At 42.3% G+C, this 22,458-nt stretch overlaps 1 protein-coding gene across 1 annotated transcript in view; it reads right to left on the bottom strand.

Moving 5' to 3' along the window:
* LOC149250191 (uncharacterized) overlaps nucleotides 1–22,458 on the bottom strand; it is a 371,096-nt gene that overhangs the window by 257,931 nt on the left and 90,707 nt on the right. Inside the window, exon 6 of the mRNA XM_089453574.1 lies at nucleotides 12,542–12,602. Within this exon, the coding sequence (XP_089309700.1) occupies nucleotides 12,542–12,602 (61 nt within the window). The remainder of the gene's footprint in view (nucleotides 1–12,541; nucleotides 12,603–22,458) is intronic.

Here is a 22,458-nt window from a genome sequence, read left to right as displayed (position 1 = left end):
GTTGCTGCACCGTTTTCCCGCATTTGGTTTTTCCGGGGACCATTGTGTCCAAAAATAAGTGTCTTATGTATCTTGTTCTTTGCTCTAGTTTTTGTTTCATGAGATCAAATATTTAATTAGTGTAGGCTGCAGAAGTAATTTTCTTCAGTATTTAGAAGAATAACTTTGTTAATGTATAGTAAAAATAAAGTAGGTGACGTAGATTCAGATTTGCTACAGTAGGGGTTCCTAGAGTCTAGGAATTTTCACATGTAATCAGAGCATTGATTTTGAAACAGAAAGAGCAGATCCAGTGTTGAGCAGTGAGGCCGAAAGCTACACTTGGCAGCAATTCGAATTCCTTGAAGGGACTGTTCAGTCCTTGCCAAGAATCAACTCCGAGGAAATCTCTCTCTGAGTGAGACGACAGAGAAGTACGATTTCCAATTCAGGAGTTTGCAGAGGCAGAGGGAGTGACACAGAGCTTCGGTGTAGTGCTTGAAGGGTGCAGTTTCTGCCAAGGCAAAAATCCGCTGGAAAAGAAAGAAGACACGTAGAAGGGGAATTTTCTCCTCAGAGAACTTTCCACCAAAAAGTTCGAATTTCTCACTTGCTGAGCTGCTGAGAAGCTGAACAGTGTTAAGCAGTGACCAGAGGAGTCAGTTCGACAGTTGGGTGAGATGGCATCACATGGGCTCAGAGATCAGGATAGGTTGGAAGGTGCTTCCAACTATGTCATATGGAAGACCAGAATCTTAGTTGTTCTAGAGGAATATGATCTCGAGGCCTACATCAGTAGTGTTGTAGTTGTTCCTGCTGACAACAATCAAAAAAAGAAGTACAAGGCCGAGCAGGGGAAGGCAAAGAGGCTCATTCTCAATGGAGTTCGAGATCATGTGGTCTCACACTTACAAGGCAAGGATACAGCCCTAGAGATGTGGGAAGCCTTGTCCTCTCTGTATGAAGGCTCTTCCTAATATCAGAAGATTTATTTAGAGCAGAAGTTGCAGCGGACTTTAATGCAAAAAGGAGAAGGGGTGAACCTCTATCTTCAACGTGTTCAGGATACTAGAGACTAGTTTGCTGCAGTGGGGTCCACTCCTCAACCAACCGAGATGGTGAGGATAGCCCTGAATGAAGTCTCGGAGGAATGGCAAGTTTTCGTCCAAAGCAAATTGGGTAGAGAAAAACTACCTTATGGGAGGATATGTGGGCGGCTCTTCAACAAGAGGAGTTAAGGAGGAACCTAGTTAAGGTCAACCTCAGTGGTCGCAGTGGGAGTGGCACAAAGACGAATGAAGAGAAGGAGAACGTAGCTCTAGCATCGAAGAGACAGTAGAAGCCGAAGCAAAAGGACATTTCAAACATGCAATGTTTAAGTTGTGGCGAGATGGGCCACTATGCATCCCAATGTCCTTTGAAGAAAAAGGATAAGGACAAGAAGCATGATCCAAAGGTTGCAGCCGTGAAGATAGATAAGGATGAGTATGCCATGAGTGCCCACGCATCTCTAGGAGCGAAATGGGGCAATATTGAGCTGTAGTCGAGAGGACTACATGTGGGTAGGATCCTTGAGGAGTCCACCTCCTGGATCAATTCCTTGCTACCGGAGCCCAAGATTCAACAGTAGTGAGATGGACTTAGTGTCAGATGATGCAGTGGATTGTTTGGAGGACAAATGCGATAGCTGGGGATTAGAGACTGATCAGCGCAGAGCAAGGTTGGCAGCAGTGCAATTGGCACAGTGCAGGAGTCAGCAGCAGCACAAAAGATTCAGACGGTCAGAATCAGCAGCAGTCAAATTCCAACATTCATTGTATTATGCTGAATACAGTTAAGTTCAACTAATTTTGGATGTTTTTTAGTTGCTTCTCTCAACAACTGAGTTGTAGTACGAATGCAGTACTGCAGTGCTAGCAGCATAGCAGATGCAACGATTGAGAGGGAGTTGTAGTACAAATGCAGCAGTGGCAGTGGCAGTGTCATTGGTAGCAGTATAGTAGCAGCAATAGCACAGCGTTGGTGGCAGCGACAATGTAGAAAGGAGGTGCTTCAGAAACAAAGCAGAATGCAGGTGGACATTGTTGCTAGAGCACTTTCCTCGCTCATGAGTGAAAATTGGTGGAAAGGCTAAGGCACATGAGTTCTAAAGAACCCTGAAATCGTTTGGTGAAATTCCACTCAGATTGTATTTTATGAAAATAATTAATATTTTTAATCGAGTTATTAAGTCTAAACTCAGGGAAATTAAAATATTAACAGGTATTAATCAAAATATGGGTGAGAATGATCTAGAAGGCAGATCAAGTCATGTTTTAATCTTAGTCGTTGAAGACTCAATAGGAAAAGTATAAAATGGAGGCTTGGGGTTCATTTTGGAAACACACACAGAGAGATTGAGGAAATCGATTTTCTGAGGTGAGAAGTTCTCAGGAGGAAAATCGATAGGGGAGATCTTGCAGTTGAGGTGCACAGAGAATCCAGAAGAAGGAATTTCCGAAGAATATTGATAAAAAGGCGGAGAGAGCTTGTAGAGAGGCAGCGCAAAATTCGGGAGAACTGACACAGAAAAGATGTTTGTCACGCAAAATCCAGAACTGTCGGAACAGCCGAAACTGTCGAAACTACCGGGAACTGCCGGAATAGCCGGGAACTGTCAGAACAACAGAGAGAGTTGACGCGGAGGCAACACAGTAACCGGGAGAGCTGAAGCAGAGAAGCCACCTGTCACGCAAAATCTAGAACTGTCGGAACTGTCAGGAACTGCTAGAACAACCAGGGAGAGCTGATGCAGAGGGCAGAGCAGGTGACGCAGGGCTGACGCAGAGCCAGCGCAGAAATAGCTGGGGTTAGCCAGTCTTGTGTCAGATCAACCGAAATTCTGTCGGGGGAAGTGAAGTAAAACTCACCCAGATTGTCCGCCAGTATTTTCTCTGTAAAGGATTGTTAGATGAACATCCTAGATTTGTATTCAAATATTTCTCCTCCATAATAATAAACCCTCAGAGTTGTTGCACCGGTTTTCCCACATTGGGTTTTTTCGAGGACTATTATGTCCAAAAATAAGTGTGTCCTATGTATCTTGTTCTTTGCTCTAGTTTCTGTTTCATGAGATCAAATATTTAATTAGTGTCAGCTGCAGAAGTAATTTGCTTCAGTGTTTAGAAGAATAACTTGGTTAATGTCTATTAAAAATCAAGTAGGTGAAATAGATTCAGATTTGCTGCAGTAGAGATTCCTTCAAGTGTAGGAATTTTCACAGGCAAGTAGCCTAGATGACATCTAGATCCCTCATAAGAAGATGTCTTGGCATGTAGCCTAGATGACATCTAGATCCTTGTTGATTTTAGTGTCTTGGCCTAGATGACACTTGGATCCTTGTTGATTTTAGTGTCTTGGCCTAGATGACACTTGGATCCTTGTTGATTTTAGTGTCTTGGCCTAGATGACACTTGGATACTTGTTGGTACCTTGGCAGGTAGCCTAGATGGTACCTATATACCTTGGTAGTTGGCCTAGTTGGTATCAAGATCTCTAGCATTTTATATGCCGATTGTGATAGTCTTCTTAGAACATTTCAACTTGAGGTCATCCTTGTACTATTTGTTCAATTACGAATACCTTCCTAGTTAAGAGGGAGTGTTGAGAAATGTAATTATGCTCGGTCTTCATAATTATTATTGTACTCATATCATTATATATTTGATATAAAAGCAAAAGAAAGAGAAAAATATAATTTTGAAAGCATGCGTTGCATGCTCTATTTTATTTTTTCAATTAGGTCAAGCATGTTTTTCATGCTCTAGGGTTTATTGAGTCAATATAGTCCTTGTCATATGTATAAGACCCTCAGGGGCACATTGTATCAAGAAAGAAACATTAAAATTGATTTTAAAGTGTCATTTTTGGACTCTTAGAACCAAGTCAGCCTTGCCAGTGAAGTTGGCCCAGAAGAAGCCTATTCAACCCTCTCAAAATGAGTATATATTGGAGGATAATTCGACCTCTTTGACATCCATCTCAAGCAAGTTCGATCTGCATCTCAAAACAGAAGAAAAGGACAAGCGAAGTCAAGGAGGAAGCAAGAGAATCCAAGCGAAGGAGAAGAAGACTGATTTCAGACCTAATTTGGCTCACATGTGCAAGTTTTCTGAGGTTTCTGTTATTGCTACAGTCTGAAATTATGGGCCAACAGATGCAAGACTGAAGTCATAGGCTGAGACCTTGAAAGTTGCAGAAAGAAGACACTTTGACCTTCGTTGACTTGGATAGAATTGCATTTTCAAGAAGATACTTTGGAGAGTTAACTTGTTGATTGTTGGAAGTTCTTGGTCTTGTTTTTGGAGTTTTGGTTGTCTCATTTTGACTTGATTCTACATAGAGAAGAGTTTGATTGGGTTTTCCCCTAAGAAAGGGGTTTTGCCCTGGCTGAGAGCCTATATCTTGTGTCTCTTATTCTTGTGATCTTCATACATTCTTGTTAAAATTGGCAACTAGGGCCAAACTCCATGTGGGTCATCTTATTAATGGCAGTTGATATTTTTCTTGGAGCCCTCTCATCGACAGGTGCAGTATTGATCTAAAGATCATTCGATTCCGATAAGTATTCATGGAGATATGAATTTATTTGTGTTATGATACAATTTGTCAAGGTCGGCCAACAACCAAATATACCCCACATGTGCTCAACGTTTTAGTATAAATAAAGGTGCCTTGAAAGTCATTTGGACACACTCACTTGGGATCTCTTCCTCTCTACTTGTCTTTGGGTTTTGGTGAGAGGGTAGATCCTAAGGATGACGCTACACTAATGGAGAAAGATTCTACGCTATTTAGAGGGAATGCCCTAGGCTCTACGCTGCCCTAATGAAGAAGCCCTAGACGCAGGAGGAAAGGGAGATCTAGCACGGTGAAGGAGGCCTAATAGCAGACCCTAACACAGTCCTATCATGCCCTAATCTATACGTTGTTCTGGAAGGGTTTGAGACAGCCCTTAGACGCAGCAAAAGGGATACGCTAACAACAATAAGGAGGCTCCCATTCGCTGCCCTAACCTGCCCTCATACACTGTCCAAAGGAGCCCTTATACGCTGCCCTAATCCGTTGTCATAAGGAGGCTTTAATTATGCCCAAGATGCAGATCTAAGGTAGGGTTACAACTGAGTTAAATGTGCCCTAGCCACAGATCTAAATGGAGACTTATCCGCAGATGAAGGAGATCTCTAGTAGCCGTTAAGGGAGAGGTCTAGCCGCAGTTAAACGAGGCCTAAATCTGCCGTAAAGAGAGGCTAGATCCACAGCAAACAAGGAAACCTATACACAGCTAGGAAAGGAGGCCTAATCTACAGTCAAGAGGAGCTCATATACGTTATCAAAGGGAAGTCCTAATCTGTCGTCAAGCATAGCCAAGATCTGCAGCAGAAATCTAAGTGTGTTGTAGGTGACGGCATGGAAAAGTGTGATGTAGGTGGCAGCATGGAAATGTGTGTTGTAGGTGTTACAATGGGACAGCAGTATAGCTGTATATGATCAAATAGGACAGCTGCAAGCATGATGACACATGGGACAGCTGTAAGCATGGTGAAGCATGGACAGCCGCAAGCATGGTGAAGCAAGGACAGCAACAGCATGGTAAAGCATGGACAACAACAAGCATAGAGCTGCAAGCATGATGACAATGCGACAGCAATGAAGCTTGGTGGAGCAAGCAAATAGGACAGCTACAAACATGATGACACATGGGACAATTGAAAGCATGGTGAAGCATGAACAGCTGCAAGCATGGTGAAGCATGGACAGCTGCAAGCATGGTGAAGCATGGACAGCAACAACATGGTAAAGCATGGACAGCAACAAATGCGCTGCAAGTACATTGGGACAGCAGTATAGTACTTGGTGCAGCAAGTACACAAAGCAGCAATGGTGCAGTAAGCACATGGGTGATAGCATGGTGCAGCAGTGGCACAAGGTACAATAGTGCCAAACACTGGGACAGTAGTGCAACATGGTGCATCACAGTGAGGTGTAGCATGATGACGAGATGCAGCACAATGATAGGTGAAGAAGTCACCTTGGAGAATCAGTTGAAGCAGCTTGTCTTCAACTGATCTCATGTATCATCTTCTTAGAGATGATTTATGCTCTTATCTAGACAAGTCAAGGTGTTGACTTCTGTAAATGTACTATCTCTCTCTCTATCTCTCTACTAAACTATTGAAGAACATGTAAGAAGAATTGATCAAGGGTTTCCCCACATTGGGGTTTGTCCCTAGCTAGCGCCACATCTTGTGTCCTCTTGTCTTGGCTTGTCTTCTACGATTTATGTTTATGTTCTATCTACAGTTTACTTTAATGCTGACGTGATTGCTAATCTGGAAAAGTTATTGAGGTAACTGTGAAAATTGAATTAAATTGCTCTAAGCATAGAACATACCTAAATTTAACATGGTATAAGAGTTGAGGTGAAGACAATGCCCAAGCAAGAGTGAGAGCAATCACCGAAGACAGTTGGGGAAGGACAAAAGGATCAATGGATTCCTCATCCCTCTTCAAATTCACCAAGGGTGAAATCAAAGCAAAGAACATTATCAGAATGGCGCAATAGAAGCTTATGATGGCCTACCCAAAGATCACTTCATTGGGAAGTCCAGATCCAAGGGTGGAAGGAAAGGCAGATGACTTGTTCGGCCATTATGCGAAGGAGTGTCTGAATGGCAGGGACACATCACTTGATGATGATAACAATCATTCTAGGGACATCTTCAATGATCAGAGGAATGACAGGTAACGACCGACTCTTCAGAGAAAGCAAGGAACCCCAGGTATGAAAAATCTAATGTTGTTTCTGATAAGATAAAGAAGCATTATCTTGTATTGGCCCTCTCCTTCAGATTCTTTGGGAATCTGGATTATTGATTGTAGTGCTTCAACGCACTCCATTGGATAGAAGGGTGCTCTCTCTAATTTGATAGAGATGGAAACAATCGTGGTATTATACTTGGAGCCAATGCCACCTATCCCGAAAAGGGTGTAGGGAATGTTACCCCTCAATTGAATGAGGGTAACTCCATTCATTTACAGAATCTCTTTTATGTACCTGATCGCAAGATGACCCTGGTGTCCACTTCAGCATTCAAAGTCAAAGCTTACAGGGTGGCATTCATCGATGGAAAGGTACGTGTTTGGAAATAGAATTTTCAAAGATGCTTTTATCTTTGAGTTCAGGGTTGGCAATTTGTATCAAGTTGCAGGATGGTCCATTGGGGACCATGTCAGTTGACAGATCTCATCTATAGCACCGGAGGTCTACTTATGGGGCTCTACCCGATGTGAGTCAGATGGTGACTTGGATGCCTGAATTCAAGAAAAGCATGAAGGTACATGTCTAAGATGTACCAAAGGAAAATCTTACAAGGGGACCATTCCCCTCATGTAGCAGGTCCACAGGTTTGGAACAACCCGAGGGGTTTGAGATTCATGATCAGGAATCTCATGTGTGCAGGTGGAAGAAAGCCCTCTATGGCTTGAAGCAAAACACCCCGGGTTTGATATGAGAGGATAGTTGTCAGATGAAGTTGAGATTCACTAAGAGTGAAGCCAATCCAAACCTTTGTTTGAAGGTTGTGGATGATAGATCTCTCATACCAGCACCTTCTGAGGACGACCTATTTCTGAAAGGTGCAGACCCTCTCATTTATAGAAGTAAGAGGGAGTTGGATTCTGAATGTGGAATGATAAACTACAAGCCTGTGACTACCTCAAGGATCTTAACTTTCAGAAGTTATATGGTAGTGATGCCGGACCTGATTTGGGAAATGCCTCTGAGTTTCATAAACTCATTGCATTGATTTTCTTGGTGAACTTCCGTCTGGACATATGTTTTGCAGTTAGCATGGTGAGCTCATATATGGTTGAGCCTCATTGGATTGGTGCCAAGAATCTTCTAAGATATCTTCGGGGCGCAATCTCTCATGGATTGAAATACACTGTCGGAAATAAGAAGTTGCATGATTATTCGAATGTTGACTGGGCAGGCAGTGTGGAGGATCACTAGAGCACTTCTCAATGTTGGTTCTCTTTGGGTTCTGCTTCGATATCATGGATGAGCAGGAAGAAGAAGTCGGTTGCTATAAGCACCGCCGAGACAGAATACATAGCTACGAGTGTGATCTCGTATGAAGCTACCTGGTTGTGGAAGCTCTTTAGTGAGTTGTTTGTACACATGATGAATACCACTTGATTCTCCGTGACAACCAAGGGGAGATTCGATTGTTGAGGAATCCTGTATTCGATGATTGCTCCAGCAGATAGACATCAGATACTACCTTGTCTAGGATATGGTACGTCGATGAGCGAGGAGGCTCCATCACATTGAGACTAATGTACAGGTCGCAGACATTTTGTCAAATCCCAAGGGAAAGGTCAAATCTGTGACTTTCCCAAACGACTTGGAGTCATTGAGAGACCTTCTTATAAGGGTCCTGCATGTTGCATGCGTTGAGCTCTTGGAGTTCTAGGGGGCTTGTGGTACTTACTGGAGCAACACACGACCATAGGGCGACTCACCGTCACCTAATGGTGTGTTCTAACAAGGTGAATGGCTCAGCCTTCCCCTGTGATACCCCGAGGCGACTTTGGGACAAGATGGTTAGTTCTCCTGTTGAGGCATCCTACCCATGCAGTCTGGGACTCATGGGAAGTACCTCTCATCTGATCAACGAGTAGGGAAATGGGGTGAGGGACCATAGTAGTACTATTGATGGACGCATCGTTGTATCTACCGTACTCCCTATGCTAGGATGATCTCCATTGATTTGGGATCAGTATGAGTGATTTGAGACACTCTCTTGTGATATTGATTTGGGTTCAATGAAATTGATCTGGGATCAGTATGAGTGGTTTGAGACACTCTCTTGTGATATTGATCTGGGGTCAATGAAACTGATCTGGGATCAGCATGAGTGGTTTGAGACACTCTCTTGTGATATTGATCTCGGATCAATAAAACTGACTTCGAGTCAGTAGAGAATGGTATGAGACATTCTCGATCAATTCTTCTTCTTCATGGTTCAGCAGAGCAGACCAGTGCAGGGCACTGATGGCAGAGATAGTACAGTCGGACATATGGATCAGCGAATGGAGTTCCCTCTAGTTGAGAGAGAGTGTTAAAATTGTCAACTAGGGCCTAACTCCATGTGGGTCATCTTATTAATGGCAGCTAATATTTTTCTTGGATCCCTCTCATCGAGAGGTGTAGGATTGATCTAAAGATCATCCAATTCCGATAAGTATTCATGGAGATATGAATTTATTTGTGTTATGGGACAATTCGTCAAGGACGGCCAACAACCAAATAAACCCCACATGTGCTCAACATTTTAGTATAAATAGAGGTGCCTTGAAAGTCATTTGGACACACTCACTTGGGATCTCTTCCTCTCTACTTGTCTTTGGGTTTTGGTGAGAGGGGAGATCCTAAGGAATAACGCTGCCCTAATGGAGAAAGGTTCTACGCTATTTAGAGGGAGCGCCCTAGGCTCTACGCTGCCCTAATGAAGAAGCCCTAGACGCAAGAGGAAAGGGAGATCTAGCACAGTGAAGGAGGCCTAACAGCAGACCCTAACGCAGTCCTATCATGCCCTAATCTATACGTTGTTCTAGAAGGGTTTGAGACAGCCCTTAGACACAGCAAAAGGGATACCCTAACAACAATAAGGAGGCTCCCATTCGCTGCCCTAACCTGCCCTCATACGCTGTCCAAAGGAGCCCTTATACGCTGCCCTAATCCGCTGTCATAAGGAGGCCTTAAGTATGCCCTAGCCGCAGATCTAAGGTAGGGTTACAACTGAGTTAAATGTGCCCTAGCCGCAGATCTAAATGGAGACTTAGCTGCAGATGAAGGAGAGCTCTAGCAGCCGTTAAGGGAGAGGTCTGGCTGCAGTTAAAGGAGGCCTAAATCTGCAGTAAAGAGAGGCCAGATCCACAGCAAATGAGGAGACCTATACGCAGCTAGGAGAGGAGGCCTAATCTACAGTAAAGAGGAGCTCATATATGTTATCAAAGGGAAGTCCTAATCTGTCGTCAAGCATAGCCAAGATCTGCAACAGAAATCTAAGTGTGTTGTAGGTGACAGCATGGAAAAGTGTGTTGTAGGTGACAGCATGGAAATGTGTGTTGTAGGTGTTACAGTGGGACAGTAGTGTAGTTGTACATGATCAAATAAGTTGCAAGCATGATGACACATGGGACAGCTGTAAGCATGGTGAAGCATGGACAGTTGTAAGCATGGTGAAGCATGGACAGCAGCAAGCATGATGACAATGGGACAGCAATGAAGCTTGGTGGAGCAAGCAAATAGGACAGCTGCAAGCATGATGACACATGGGACAGCTGTAAGCATGATGAAGCATGGACAGTTGCAAGCATGGTGAAGCATGGATAGCAGCAGCATGGTAAAGCATGGATAGTAGCAAGCATAGTGCTACAAGTACATTGGGACAGCAGTATAGTACTTAGTGCAGCAAGTACACAAAGCAGCAATGGTGCAGCAAGCACATGGGTGACAACATGGTGCAGCAGTGGCACAAGGTACAACAGTGCCAAACACTGGGACAGTAGTGCAGCATGGTGCAGCACGGTGAGGTGTAGCATGATGACGAGATGCAGCACAATGATAGGTGAAGGAGTCACCTTGGAGAATCAGTTGAAGCAGCTTGTCTTCAACTGATCTCATGTATCATCTTCTTAGAGATGATCTATGCTCTTATCTAGACAAGTCAAAGTGTTGACTTCTGTAAATGTACTATCTCTCTCTCTATCTCTCTACTGAACTATTATAGAACATATAAGAAGAATTGATCAAGGGTTTCCCCACATTGGGGTTTGTCCCTGGCTAGCGCCACATCTTGTGTCCTCTTGTCTTGGCTTGTCTTCTGCGATTTATGTTTATGTTCTATCTGCAGTTTACTTTAATGCTGATGTGATTGCTAATCTGGAAAAGATATTGAGCTAACTGTGAAAATTGAATTAAATTGTTGTAAGCATAGAACATACCTAAACTTAACATGTGCGAGTTTTCTAAGGTTTTTGTTACTGCTACAGTCTGAAATTACAGGCCAACAGATGCAAGACTGAAGTCATAGGCTAAGACCTTGAAAGTTGCAGAAAGAAGACACTTTGACCTTCGTTGACTTGGATAGATTTGACATTTTCAAGAAGATACTTTGGAGGGCTGACTTGCTGAGTGGTGGAAGTTCTTGGTCTTGTTTTTGGAGTCTTGGTTGTCTCATTTTGACTTGATTCTACATAGAGAAGAGTTTGACTGGGTTTTCCCCTAAGAGAGGGGTTTTGCCCTGGCTGAGAGCCTATATCTTGTGTCTCTTATTCTTGTGATCTTCATACATTCTGAATTGGTAATTGCTTGATGAAAGAAAAGATAATAATAAATAATTAGAGGCCAACATACAATCACAAGTAATTATCAAGAAAAGAGGAATCAAAACCCAAATTTCCATCCTCATGGATTTCTCAACAACACGAACATTAAATCCCTTAGATCTACTAGGGAAGGCTCCCTTGTGTTGGATTGCATCCATCATTAAAACAAGGCGAGTAGTTGTTGAGGTGACAATTGTAACTCTCAAATGTTACTCATTGTCTTGGTCACCTAGTGAGCCTTTGCACTCCGGTGCAAGATTTCAATGTAACAATAATCATACAAGTTTTGATAGTCTTAATGGATTATTGACTAAATGTTGATAATATCACAATTATTTGGTAATTTACTTACCCAAACTTTCCCAAGTTTTCATTTGATTTGTACAACTGAATTCTGAAACTGCTTCATGCACAAGAAAGAAGAATTTCCTCGTGTAAAAACCTTTTTGAGCTAGTGATTTCTTTTCTTGGCCAAATAAAAACTCCTCCAGCTATTACTTTCATAACCCGCTAACAGGAACTGAACTTTGATTTTCTAGTTTTCATTGGAAAAGACAAGAATTTGTGCCATTCCAAATGAAATGCTTCCTATTTACACACATATTCAGGAACACATTGGGTTGCATCTTAAACTTGTGGGTACTGTTATCCCACAAGATAAGGAAAACAGCTCTAATTCATTGGCAATGAAATCAAAACCCCCTGTAATGATGCCAAAATACTTAAAAGTTTCCAAGGAAAATCAAACAAGAGTAACCACTTTGAGTATGACTTATATGTAAGCCATACCATACTCAAAGTTTACATAAGCCATGAAATTTATAAATTTGTAACTACAAACAGGTACATCTACTTCAAGAAAAATATTTATCTTATCATTTCATTTTGGAAATTTTTCATGTGAACCTATTCTCAATTTTTTATCCCTAACCTTTTACAAAAATATTTAATATCATATGCTCATCAATATGACCTGTTATATGCAGTTTTCGACAACTAGGTCTAACATGTCAGTCATTATCCACTGCATACTAAATGTCAAACCACGTACAAATACCTAAATCTTTCAAGCTGACATGTATAAAGCATTAATTTGATCCTCCATCCACCAAGAAAGTATTCTTACCAGACAGCAGCCAGTCCATGTCCACCATGTAGTTCGAAAGGATTGCCACAAGCACATTTCCCTACTATGAAACAACTCAGCACACATTAGATATTCATGACTATTTGTATCATTCATTTGAAATTTCTCAATGAATACAACAAGGACTAGCAAGAGTAAAAACCAAAAGTCCAAAGATCATGCAAGCACCTCCAACTTAAGAGAAAACAAATTCAAATGGAACAATTCCCATTCAGTATACGTCATGCCAGAAACACTGATGAACACTAATCTAACTGATACATTTGTATCTGACAATACTTCTGAGGACAAAAAAAACAGATATAATTTATATATCCCAATTCAAGCCACACATAACATTTTGACATAGAACTTGCTTATCATAGCATTCCTACAGGCAGGGGAAAGCTAATGCTATTAGCAAATATGATTAATAACAATATTACTTTTCACAAAGAACAAAGTATAATCATAAGAGCAATTGGCTGAAATTTAAAAAGGTCATATACCCTATGAAAAAAGGCCCCATCCACTTCTTAGAAATTTAAGAGAGTTCTTCGTGCTTTTTATCCTAAATTGTTTAGAGACTTTTGCAGTGCCTTGGGTGCTGGAATAAGTGATCCACAAAATAGAATACTGGCTAATTGTTGTTGACAGAGTTCCTCACGCATAGAATCCCTCCAGGAAAAGAGTACAAGAAGGGTCATTGCTCCATACCCAGAGATCCCTTTTGGTATAAATGTCTCCCTCAAGGACATGTTGGATTGAGTGTTAGAGAAAACACAGACTGAGACACATAAATGGTACAATAAAGATAATAACCTACCAAGAAAGATTATAATTGTGTTTGAGATTCTTCATGCGGGTTATGTTTATTTCCCTTCAAATCAATTTCCCAATGCTACCAACTTTACAAGTCCAAAGCTCATTTTGTGCAACTACCTTTGGGGTAAACTGGTAGGGAGAGAAGATCTACCCTATGTTGCTTGAGATATTTGCACTCAGGAGAAGGATAAACTGTGAAAATTTGGAAGCCCCAAATTTCTATTGCAGCAACTGATTATGTTTCTTCTATATGTTAATTACTGAACAAAATTATTTACTGTTTCCTATAGTAAACACCGAAACTAATACATTGCAGCCTTCACCATTTAAATAAAATACAAAAACAAGAAACTGACCAAGAAATAAATACACAACACATCTACACAATTATTTTTGGACAAATGTCCCCGGAAAAACACAATGCGGGAAAACCGGTGTAGCAGCTGAGGGTTTTATTATTATGCAATAGTAATTTATGAATACAATCTCTGGATGCCCTCCTGGCTATCCAACACAGAGAATATCACTGACAGAGAGATAAGTGAGATTACCTCACACTATCACTGGATATATCTGACTAATTCAACCACTGAATGAATGGCCCATGGTTGCCTCTGTGTTGCCTTTGCGCAGTCACAACGTCAGCCCTACATCACAGCCTCTAGGGACTGCGTCACCCCTTATGCTAATCAATTTCCTGCCCAGGAACTTCGATTTTCACCTCCTGGTCTCACACCCCGGATTCTGGCCTCTGAAATCGATTCCTCTAGCAAATTTCAGATCTCCTCAAGGCTTTGTGCTTCCTCTGCATCAACCTACGTTGCCTTTGCATGGCCCTGCATCAGCCTCTTCTGGTACTACGCTGCCTCTCCCGGATCTCTCTTTGCCTTCTCTGCGGACTATTCCTGGATCAGGAGAAATCTCCAACCGGAACTATCCCTGCCCCTCACTGCAAGAGATCACTTTGAAATTCTTTCCAACAGTTGCTTTGCTTCAAAGAAAATCGATCTTTTGATCTTCACTCGATGTGTTCTCCAAGTGCCCTTCAAGCCTCTTCTTATATCTTTCTACTGGACAACCAACGGCCCAAATTAACTTCTAATCAATGGCTTAGATCATTTTGGCTTGATCCTTGTCTTCTTCTAAAAGTTTCACGAACAGTTAGATTAATACCCATTAATTATTTTAATTTCCTAAGTTTAGACTTAGGGACCCATTAAAAATAATTAATTATTTTAATAAAGTTGTCTTCATGGAATTTCCCAAAACAATTTATGGGTATCAGAGAATGCATGTGTCTAAGCCTCCTTGCAAATTTTTAGACTTAGAGCACACTTGATGCTACCAGAAATCAACACTCACTCTTAGCAAGGAATGTGCTCTAGCAATGCACCCTGCTGAAGCATCACTCTGTTCTGTAACATCTCCTTCTGCACTGCTAATGTTTGACATCCTGTCCACCAACAACTATGCAAATCTTGCATTTGTACTATTGTTGACCCTGCCACTGTCAACACTGCATCTGTACTGCAACTCCCTCTCAATTCTGCATTCGTGTTGCTACTGGCACTGCCACTACCAATACTGCATCTGCACTGCAACCTTCTCCAACTGTTGCTGCTACTGCATCAGCAACGGAAAAGCATCCCAAATTATTGAACAAGTGTTCAATATGATGCATCTCGTTGCTGGAGTCTGACTGCTACTAGTCTCTACGCTGACTCTCTAAAGCCTTTGCATTGTTGCTAACCTCTACTCTATGCCAACTGCACTGCTGTCAACTCTAGCTCTACGTTGCTCAGTCTCTGGCGCTCCTAGACAGTACAATTGTCACTCCGGCACTCCTCTGCACCAATTGACACCAGTCCATCCTGCTACTTCTTATTTGGGTTCTCGTAGCAAGGAATTGATCTGAGAGGTGGACTCCTCAAGGATCCTTCCCAATTGCAGTCCTTTCGAACTATAGCTCTAAATCTCCCCACCTCCCTCCTGAAGATGCATGGGCTCTCATGGCAAACTCCTCCTCCTCGATCTTCGCAGCTGCAACCTTCGGATCATGCTTCTCATCTTTGTCCTTCTTCCTGAGAGGACACTGTGTTGCGTAGTGATCGAATTCACCACACCTGAAGCATTTGATCTTCGAAACATCTTTCTTCTTCTTCTGCTGCTCCTGCTGCCCCTTGGATATGAGGGTTGCATTCTCTTCCTCCTCCTTAGGCTTCCCCACTGTTGCCGCTTCCCTCAAGTTTACACTTGACCAAGTCTATCCTCAGCTCCTCTTGCTTAAGAGTTGCCCACATTCCATCCCAACCTGGCAAAGTCGCCCTACCCAAGATGCTCTGGACAAAAACTTGCAACTCCTCAAAAACTGAATTCAAAGCCAGTCTTACCTCTCGGAACCTTGAGGTGTTGACCCCACGGCTGCCAGCTCATCTCGGGTTTCCTGAAGCTTAGTAACAAACGGATCAATGTGTTCTCCCTTTTACATCTGCATAGATCTCATCTTCTGCTCCAAGTACATCTTTCGTTGCTTGAAAGATCCCTGATATAGCGTCAACAAAGCATCCCACATCTCCTTGGCAGTGTCTCTACCAGCGATGTGACAGACTATATGATCCTTCACTCCGTCGAGGATCATTCTCTTGGTCTTCGCCATTTCTCCCTTGTACTTCTTGAGCAGATCTGGATCCGTGAGCTCAGCTACTACGCTGTCGACATAGATCTTGAGAAAATGTTCATCCAGAAGGCACAACATCCTTGCCTTCGAGATCACACAGTTGGATGCACAATCCAACCTATCCTGATCTCTCAATCCATTCGCTGCCATCTCTGTCAATCGAAAAAGTCGAATGACCTCCTCTTTCTTGTTGTCGCTCAGCAAATGAGAATTCGAATTCCTTGACTAGGAATTCTCTGAGGAAGAAATTCCCTAGAGTGTCTCTTCTTCCCACTGACGTCTTTCGGCCCGACAACTGCCTGCAGAAAACTGCGTCACACCAGAAACCCCTCTTCGTTGAAGTTGTTGCTGCGCTGCTCCTTCTGTCGCTAACAGATTTCGATCTAGAAATCCTACCTCTTTGTCGAGTCCCTGAGAGAGAAATTTACCACAAAAATCTTGCCCTCCCGGCCTAAACTGCGCAATCCCTCTGGGATTCGATTTGTTGCCTATGCAACACCTCGGCTTCCCTTCTTCCTTCAGCACTTGGCTCTTTCGACACTGCTCTCTTGTTTCACCTACAGCTCTGATACCATGTGAAAATTTGGTAGCCCCAAATTTCTACTGCAGCAACTGATTATGTTTCTTCTATTTGTTAATTATTGAACAAAATTATTTACTGTTTCCTACAGTAAACACCGAAACTAATACACTGCAGCCTTCACCATTTAAATAAAATGCGGAAACAAGAAATTGAACAAGAAAGAAATATACAACACATCTACACAGTTATTTTTGGACAAATGTCCCCGGAAAAACCCAATGCGGGAAAACCGGTGCAGCAGCTAAGGGTTTTATTATTATGTAGTAGTAATTTCTGAATACAATCTCTAGATGCCTTCCTGGCTATCTAGTACAGAGAATATCACTGACAGAGAGATAAGTGAGATTACCTCACACTATCACTGGAGATCTGAGTGATTCAACCACTGAATGAACGGCCCCAAGCTGCCTCTACGTAGTCATCGCGTCAGCCCAACGTCACAGCCTCTAGGGACTGTGTCACCCCTTTGTTGTGTTCTTTTCAGCAATATGTTGTACGACACGATCCTTGACCCTGTTGACCCTACCGCCTACACCTACCTACAAGTCAGTGAGAAAAGCCTTTAACCCCACAAGGCGTGGTTGTTGGCAGGGAACTCAGAGAAGGAGCTGTCACACTAATCCCGACTCTCTCCGTTTGAGCTATCTCCTAAGTTAGCTAAGGGGGGATGGTCCCTAATGAAAAGTTAAGTTATAAAAGATGTGAGTTTCTAGGAGAATTGTTAGAGTTAAATAAATTATTTATTTAAGATTTATAAGCAAACCTGATATGAGCAATAACCATAAACAATAAGCATGAAATACATAAACAACCAGTGCCTTCAAAGTATTGCTCTTTAAGAAATGAAATTGCTTTTTTTTTGCTTAGAATGAAGTGAAATGCTTTCAAATGAAAGCCCAAATAACCTTGGACTTGGGTTTCCAAACGGAAAAGGGTTACTTAGCTTATGCTTTAGCTTTCTTTCTTCAAACTTGAATTGCCTCCAAGAACACCTATAGGAAAGCAAGCAAAAGAGTTAGCATGCAAAAGAAATAGGGCCTCAAATGCTAGATAAAACCAATATGCACACAAATGAAAGAAGAAAATATATGATAATTTTTCAAGATAGAAAAAAAGCAAAGGGCTCAGGAGGCCCCCTCTTAAATAAATCTCTTGATGTCTTATGAGATTGTTGGCTTGAACAACTTGTGGGATCTTTGATATCCTTGGAGGTGACTATTCCAACCGAAGAAGTCCTCACACTCCAATAGAGTTGGCAACCTATCATTTGAACACAAAAATGCCTGCAAACCAATTGTTAGTGCAAAAGAGACTTGGCATATAGAGACCAAGTTGAGCTTGTCATTCAACCGAAAATAACAAGCTACAACAAGAGCACAAAATATACCAAACCCAAAGGAGATTTGAGATAGCTGCAAATCTCTCCTCCCTAGACAATAATGCCTTCAGGCAAATGCACAAAAAAAAACAACTAGATAGCAATGTAAAATCAAATGAATAATAACATCAAATGACACAGGTATACCTCATCAACCAAAGAATGCACCACAAGAGAAGCTAGTAACCCCAAAGACTTTTATTTATTTATATGAAAGATGAATACAAAATCCAGCAGAGTCTCCGCAAGCCCAACAGCTCATTCTCTCGATACAAATGAGAGCTCAAGACTCATATAAATAAGAAAATGGGAGATGATCCCAAGGAAAATTCCAATGACAAGTGGAGATGGATTGACAATCCCAATGTAGAAAATCAAATCACAAGTGGCAAGATGACTGGCTGTAGGTGGAAAACTTGACTCCTTGGCTGTCCATCGAATATCCTCAAATCTGTTGTGTGTTTGGCTGCCTCTAAACTGCTGTTGACACCTCAAACAGTCAAGCCAACCAACTGTTGTGTAAGCTGTTATGAAGATCTGCATATTGACTGTTGTTAACTGTGCGTATAGGTTGGCTTCATTTGCTGCGGGTTCCCTTATGCTCGCTGCTTGGTACATGTGTACAGTTCGGTGGAGATATGTCCTTGATTTCATGCATTTAAATGATCTTTCCAAATCTGCGTTGAGATGCCTTGCTGTAGCGTTGATCTTTGACCGCCAACGTGCACCTAATTTGCCCATACGTGGACCTGTCTCCTTGATTGCCAGCGTAAATATCCTCTTAAAAATCTGTTGTGTAATATCATGAACCTAAAACTGCCTATAATTGTTGCGTACAAGCTGAACTGAACTGCTATTGGCTGATTTGCGTGGAGCTGGAGTGGCTGCGTTGACACTTTGACTGGCGTGAATATTCCTTTGCTGTAGCTGTACGTGGAGATATCTTTTATCATGTGCCTTTTATCAAACTAATGCGTAGGCTATAGTTATGTAGGGTCCCTCCAACTTCTTTTAACTTTTTCACCTTAGACTTTAATTAACATTTGATTTAAATTAAATCAAAGTCACTTCATACATTTGCTTGTACGTACTTCTCATGAGCTCATTGTGGGCCCCTTTGACTTTGACTTGAAACTTTTGACTTGAGCCTGTTGTACCTTATGAGGTGGGTCCCACATGCTTGCCACATCACCCTTGACTCTCCACATAATTTCCATGTCAAAATTTGACTTATTTTGACTTTGGAAAAATTTATAAATGTTTTCAATTATTCATTTTTTTGAATTTTTTCCTCATTTTTGCTACTGTCACTTGAAAAATCAGCTTTTGAGGGACTATAAGTCATTTTTTGACCCCCAAAGTGGGTCCTAGGATAATGCTGGGCCTCTGAGGATGAATTTCAAGTAGTCACATGCCCTAGACATTTCTTAAGGCCACTTATTTACATCATTACATAGAAAATAATTAAAAATCTCGTTTTGCGGGAAATTTTTAATTATTAAAAAATCCTACTTACACCTAGCCAAATTCCACGAAATTTTTTGTGTGATCTAGTATGGTTATATAGATCGACTCTAGACACTAAGATGTGTTAGGGGCTCAACCTTCAAACCATCACCCCGGCTTTGGGGTAAAAAATGAGTGAAAAAAACCAGAAAATTATCCGCCTCTGAAAAAGAAGGGATAATTAACCAGATAAAAAAACACTCCAATGTGTACTTGTTTGTTGATCGAGTCCCAACATCCTAGGCCTGTTACAAATTCAAAAACTAATCATTACTAGTATCAGTTATTACAATTCCCCGTAGGGTGTGGAATCTGGGTACAAGAAAGATGATGAGAAGATAGAAATAGAGTTAAAAAACTTTGTTGACTGATGACATCTGATGGTACAAGTGTCCTTTGGATCATCCTTGGGCATGGAGTCTTCATATAATCATCAGGTGCCACTCTAGTGGTCAACAAACCCCATCAAGGAGTATGCACTTTTCCCTCGCCATTGCATCCTCATACTTCTCATTATCAACTAGGTCGACTTGGATAGCCACGGTTTCCAAGGCAAAGCCCTTGATGCGATGTCTATCGAGGACTGCCAGGATCTTGGCCTTCCAGATGACAAGGTTGGAAGCCCCGTCGAACCTGTCCTGATCCCTCAATCTATTCACTACCATTTCTACTCCTCTTCTAGACTCCCACTGAGTTTCGACTACCCTCCTGGAAATCTCCCTCTAAGTCCTGATTTCCCTACTGGAAATCTTCCCACCAAATGTCGAACCGCTCCTCTCCAATCCTCCTTAAGACTGCAACTAGGATCTGGATTTCTTGGCTATAAATCCGTCAAGGTAGCAAATCCCTCTACCTTGGTTCTGTCTCGTTAGGTATTGTTCTGCTTCAACAGAAACAGAACTCCACCAGGTTCCAATCACAATCTTCTCACAACTCCCTAGACCCTGGCAAATGAAGACACTGAGCCTTTTAGCTCTGCGCAATCCCGGCAAAGGCTGGATCGCTCCTCTAGCCAACTGCGTCAATCCTACTTAGCTAAGTAGGATGACGTGGCTCTCTGTGAGCCTCTTCTACCTCTCTCTACCTCTACGTTAGCCCTTTCTTTGGCTCGAAATGATGATGCAAGCCCTCTGTGTCACTTCTTCTCTACTACCTTCTGCTTAGGAGTAGCTCTATCTCTCGGGATAGTTGTTACCGCTGCAAATTTCTGATATCGTTGATGCCTTCAGTCCTCCTGTGATCTGCAATGCTCTGATACCATGTTGAAATTTCTAAGTCTGACAAGTTAGCAAACCCTACTGCATTATCTAGTTTATTTCTCCTACTTGTTTATTCCATTAACAAGTTATTTATAAATATAAATACTGAAATAAACACAAATGCAGCCTTAACTCATATACACATCATCAACTAAAATACTGAAACAAACACACAAGGGACACCATTATTTTTGGACAATCGTCCCCAGAAAAACCCACTGCGAGAAAACCGGTGCAGCAGTTTTGAGGGTTTTATTATTATGTAGATTCTTGAGTACAACTAGGGTGTCGAAATGGCTCACCCAATAGAGATTGTTACACGGCAGTAATACTTCTTATCGGAGACAGATATTCGGCCTCTGAACTGTAGTCTGCTCCACAAAAATCTTTTTGGCGCTTCCTCTTGGCTCTGCGTAAGCCCTGCTAACCTCAGCGTAGCTCCTAAACCCTCTGCGTCAGCCTTCTGACTCTTTGCGTCAGCTCTCTAGCCCTCTACGTCACCCACGCAAGCCCCTTAGCCTCTGCGCAGTCCCCAGCTGCCTCTGCGTGGCTCCTGCTGCCTCTACGTAGCTCTAGCTACCTCTGCGTCAGCCTCTTTAGTCACTGCGCTGACCCTCTGGCACTATCTCTACCTCTATGCTATGTACTCACTGCCCCTCGCTACAACAGATCACTTGTTCGAATTTTCTCAGCAAGCCCCAGTCCAGAAAATCGAACTAACTGATCAATCTTGTTGTATCTCCAACTGACCCTCAAGCCTCCTCTTATACTTTTCTTGTTGAGTCTTCAACAGCCGAGATTAAGTCTCTATTCAACAGCTAAGATTAGATTTGGATTCATCCATGTCATTTAGAACATTCTCACCCAGTTTTATATTAATACCCATTAATATTTTAATTTTCCTAAGTTTAGACTTAGGAACCCCATTACAAATATTAATTATTTTAACATCTCTCCAACCAAGTGGAATTTCCCCAAACCATTTATGGGCCTTGAAGATCTTATGTGCCTCGGCCTCTCCACCAATTTTCATGGCTACAGCACATCCAATGCTACCACAAATCAACACTCCCTCTTAGTGAGGAATGTGTGCCAATAATGCTCCACCATTGAACATCACATTGATCCTTCCGCACCGATCCCTGTGTTGATGCTTGGCCTGCTGCCTCACATCATTTGCATTGTTGCTTCCTGTACTGCTGCCCATGACACTACCACTGCCACAACTACATTTGTACTGCAGCTCCCTCTCAATATGCTGCCCATGCTGCCCCTAGCACTTCCACTGCTAACTTGTGCACTGCAACTCAGTCGCCGAGAAGTAAGTAACTGATCTACCCAATTACTAACATCTCAGTTAGTCTAGGAGCCTCATGAAACTGAAGCTGCCTCTGCTGCTATCATGTGCTCCCTTTGATGCCACTACGCTACTGCATATACCTCTGTGCCTCTCGCACTGCTGCAACCTCCATTGTGCTGCCTTAGATTCCTGCACCCAAGCACTGCCTTGTTGCTCCACTACACTTTGCTCCACCCGACCTCTGTCATCCTACTACTGTCGTTAAGGGCTCCCGTAGCCGGATATGATCCAAGAGTTTGGGCACCTCAAGGATCCTACGCCTAGTATGTAGTCCTCCTAACTACAACTCGATGTCTCCCCACCTCTTCTCTAGAGGTGCATGGGCACTC

The sequence above is a fragment of the Pinus tabuliformis genome, chromosome 7, assembly GCF_031772625.1.
Source record: "Pinus tabuliformis cultivar Carrire ecotype Pingquan chromosome 7, CPIR1, whole genome shotgun sequence".
NCBI classification, from domain to species: Eukaryota; Viridiplantae; Streptophyta; class Pinopsida; order Pinales; family Pinaceae; genus Pinus; species Pinus tabuliformis.
The sequence above is the reverse complement of the archived record's forward strand: the minus strand, read 5'-3'. Positions and strand labels throughout refer to the sequence as shown.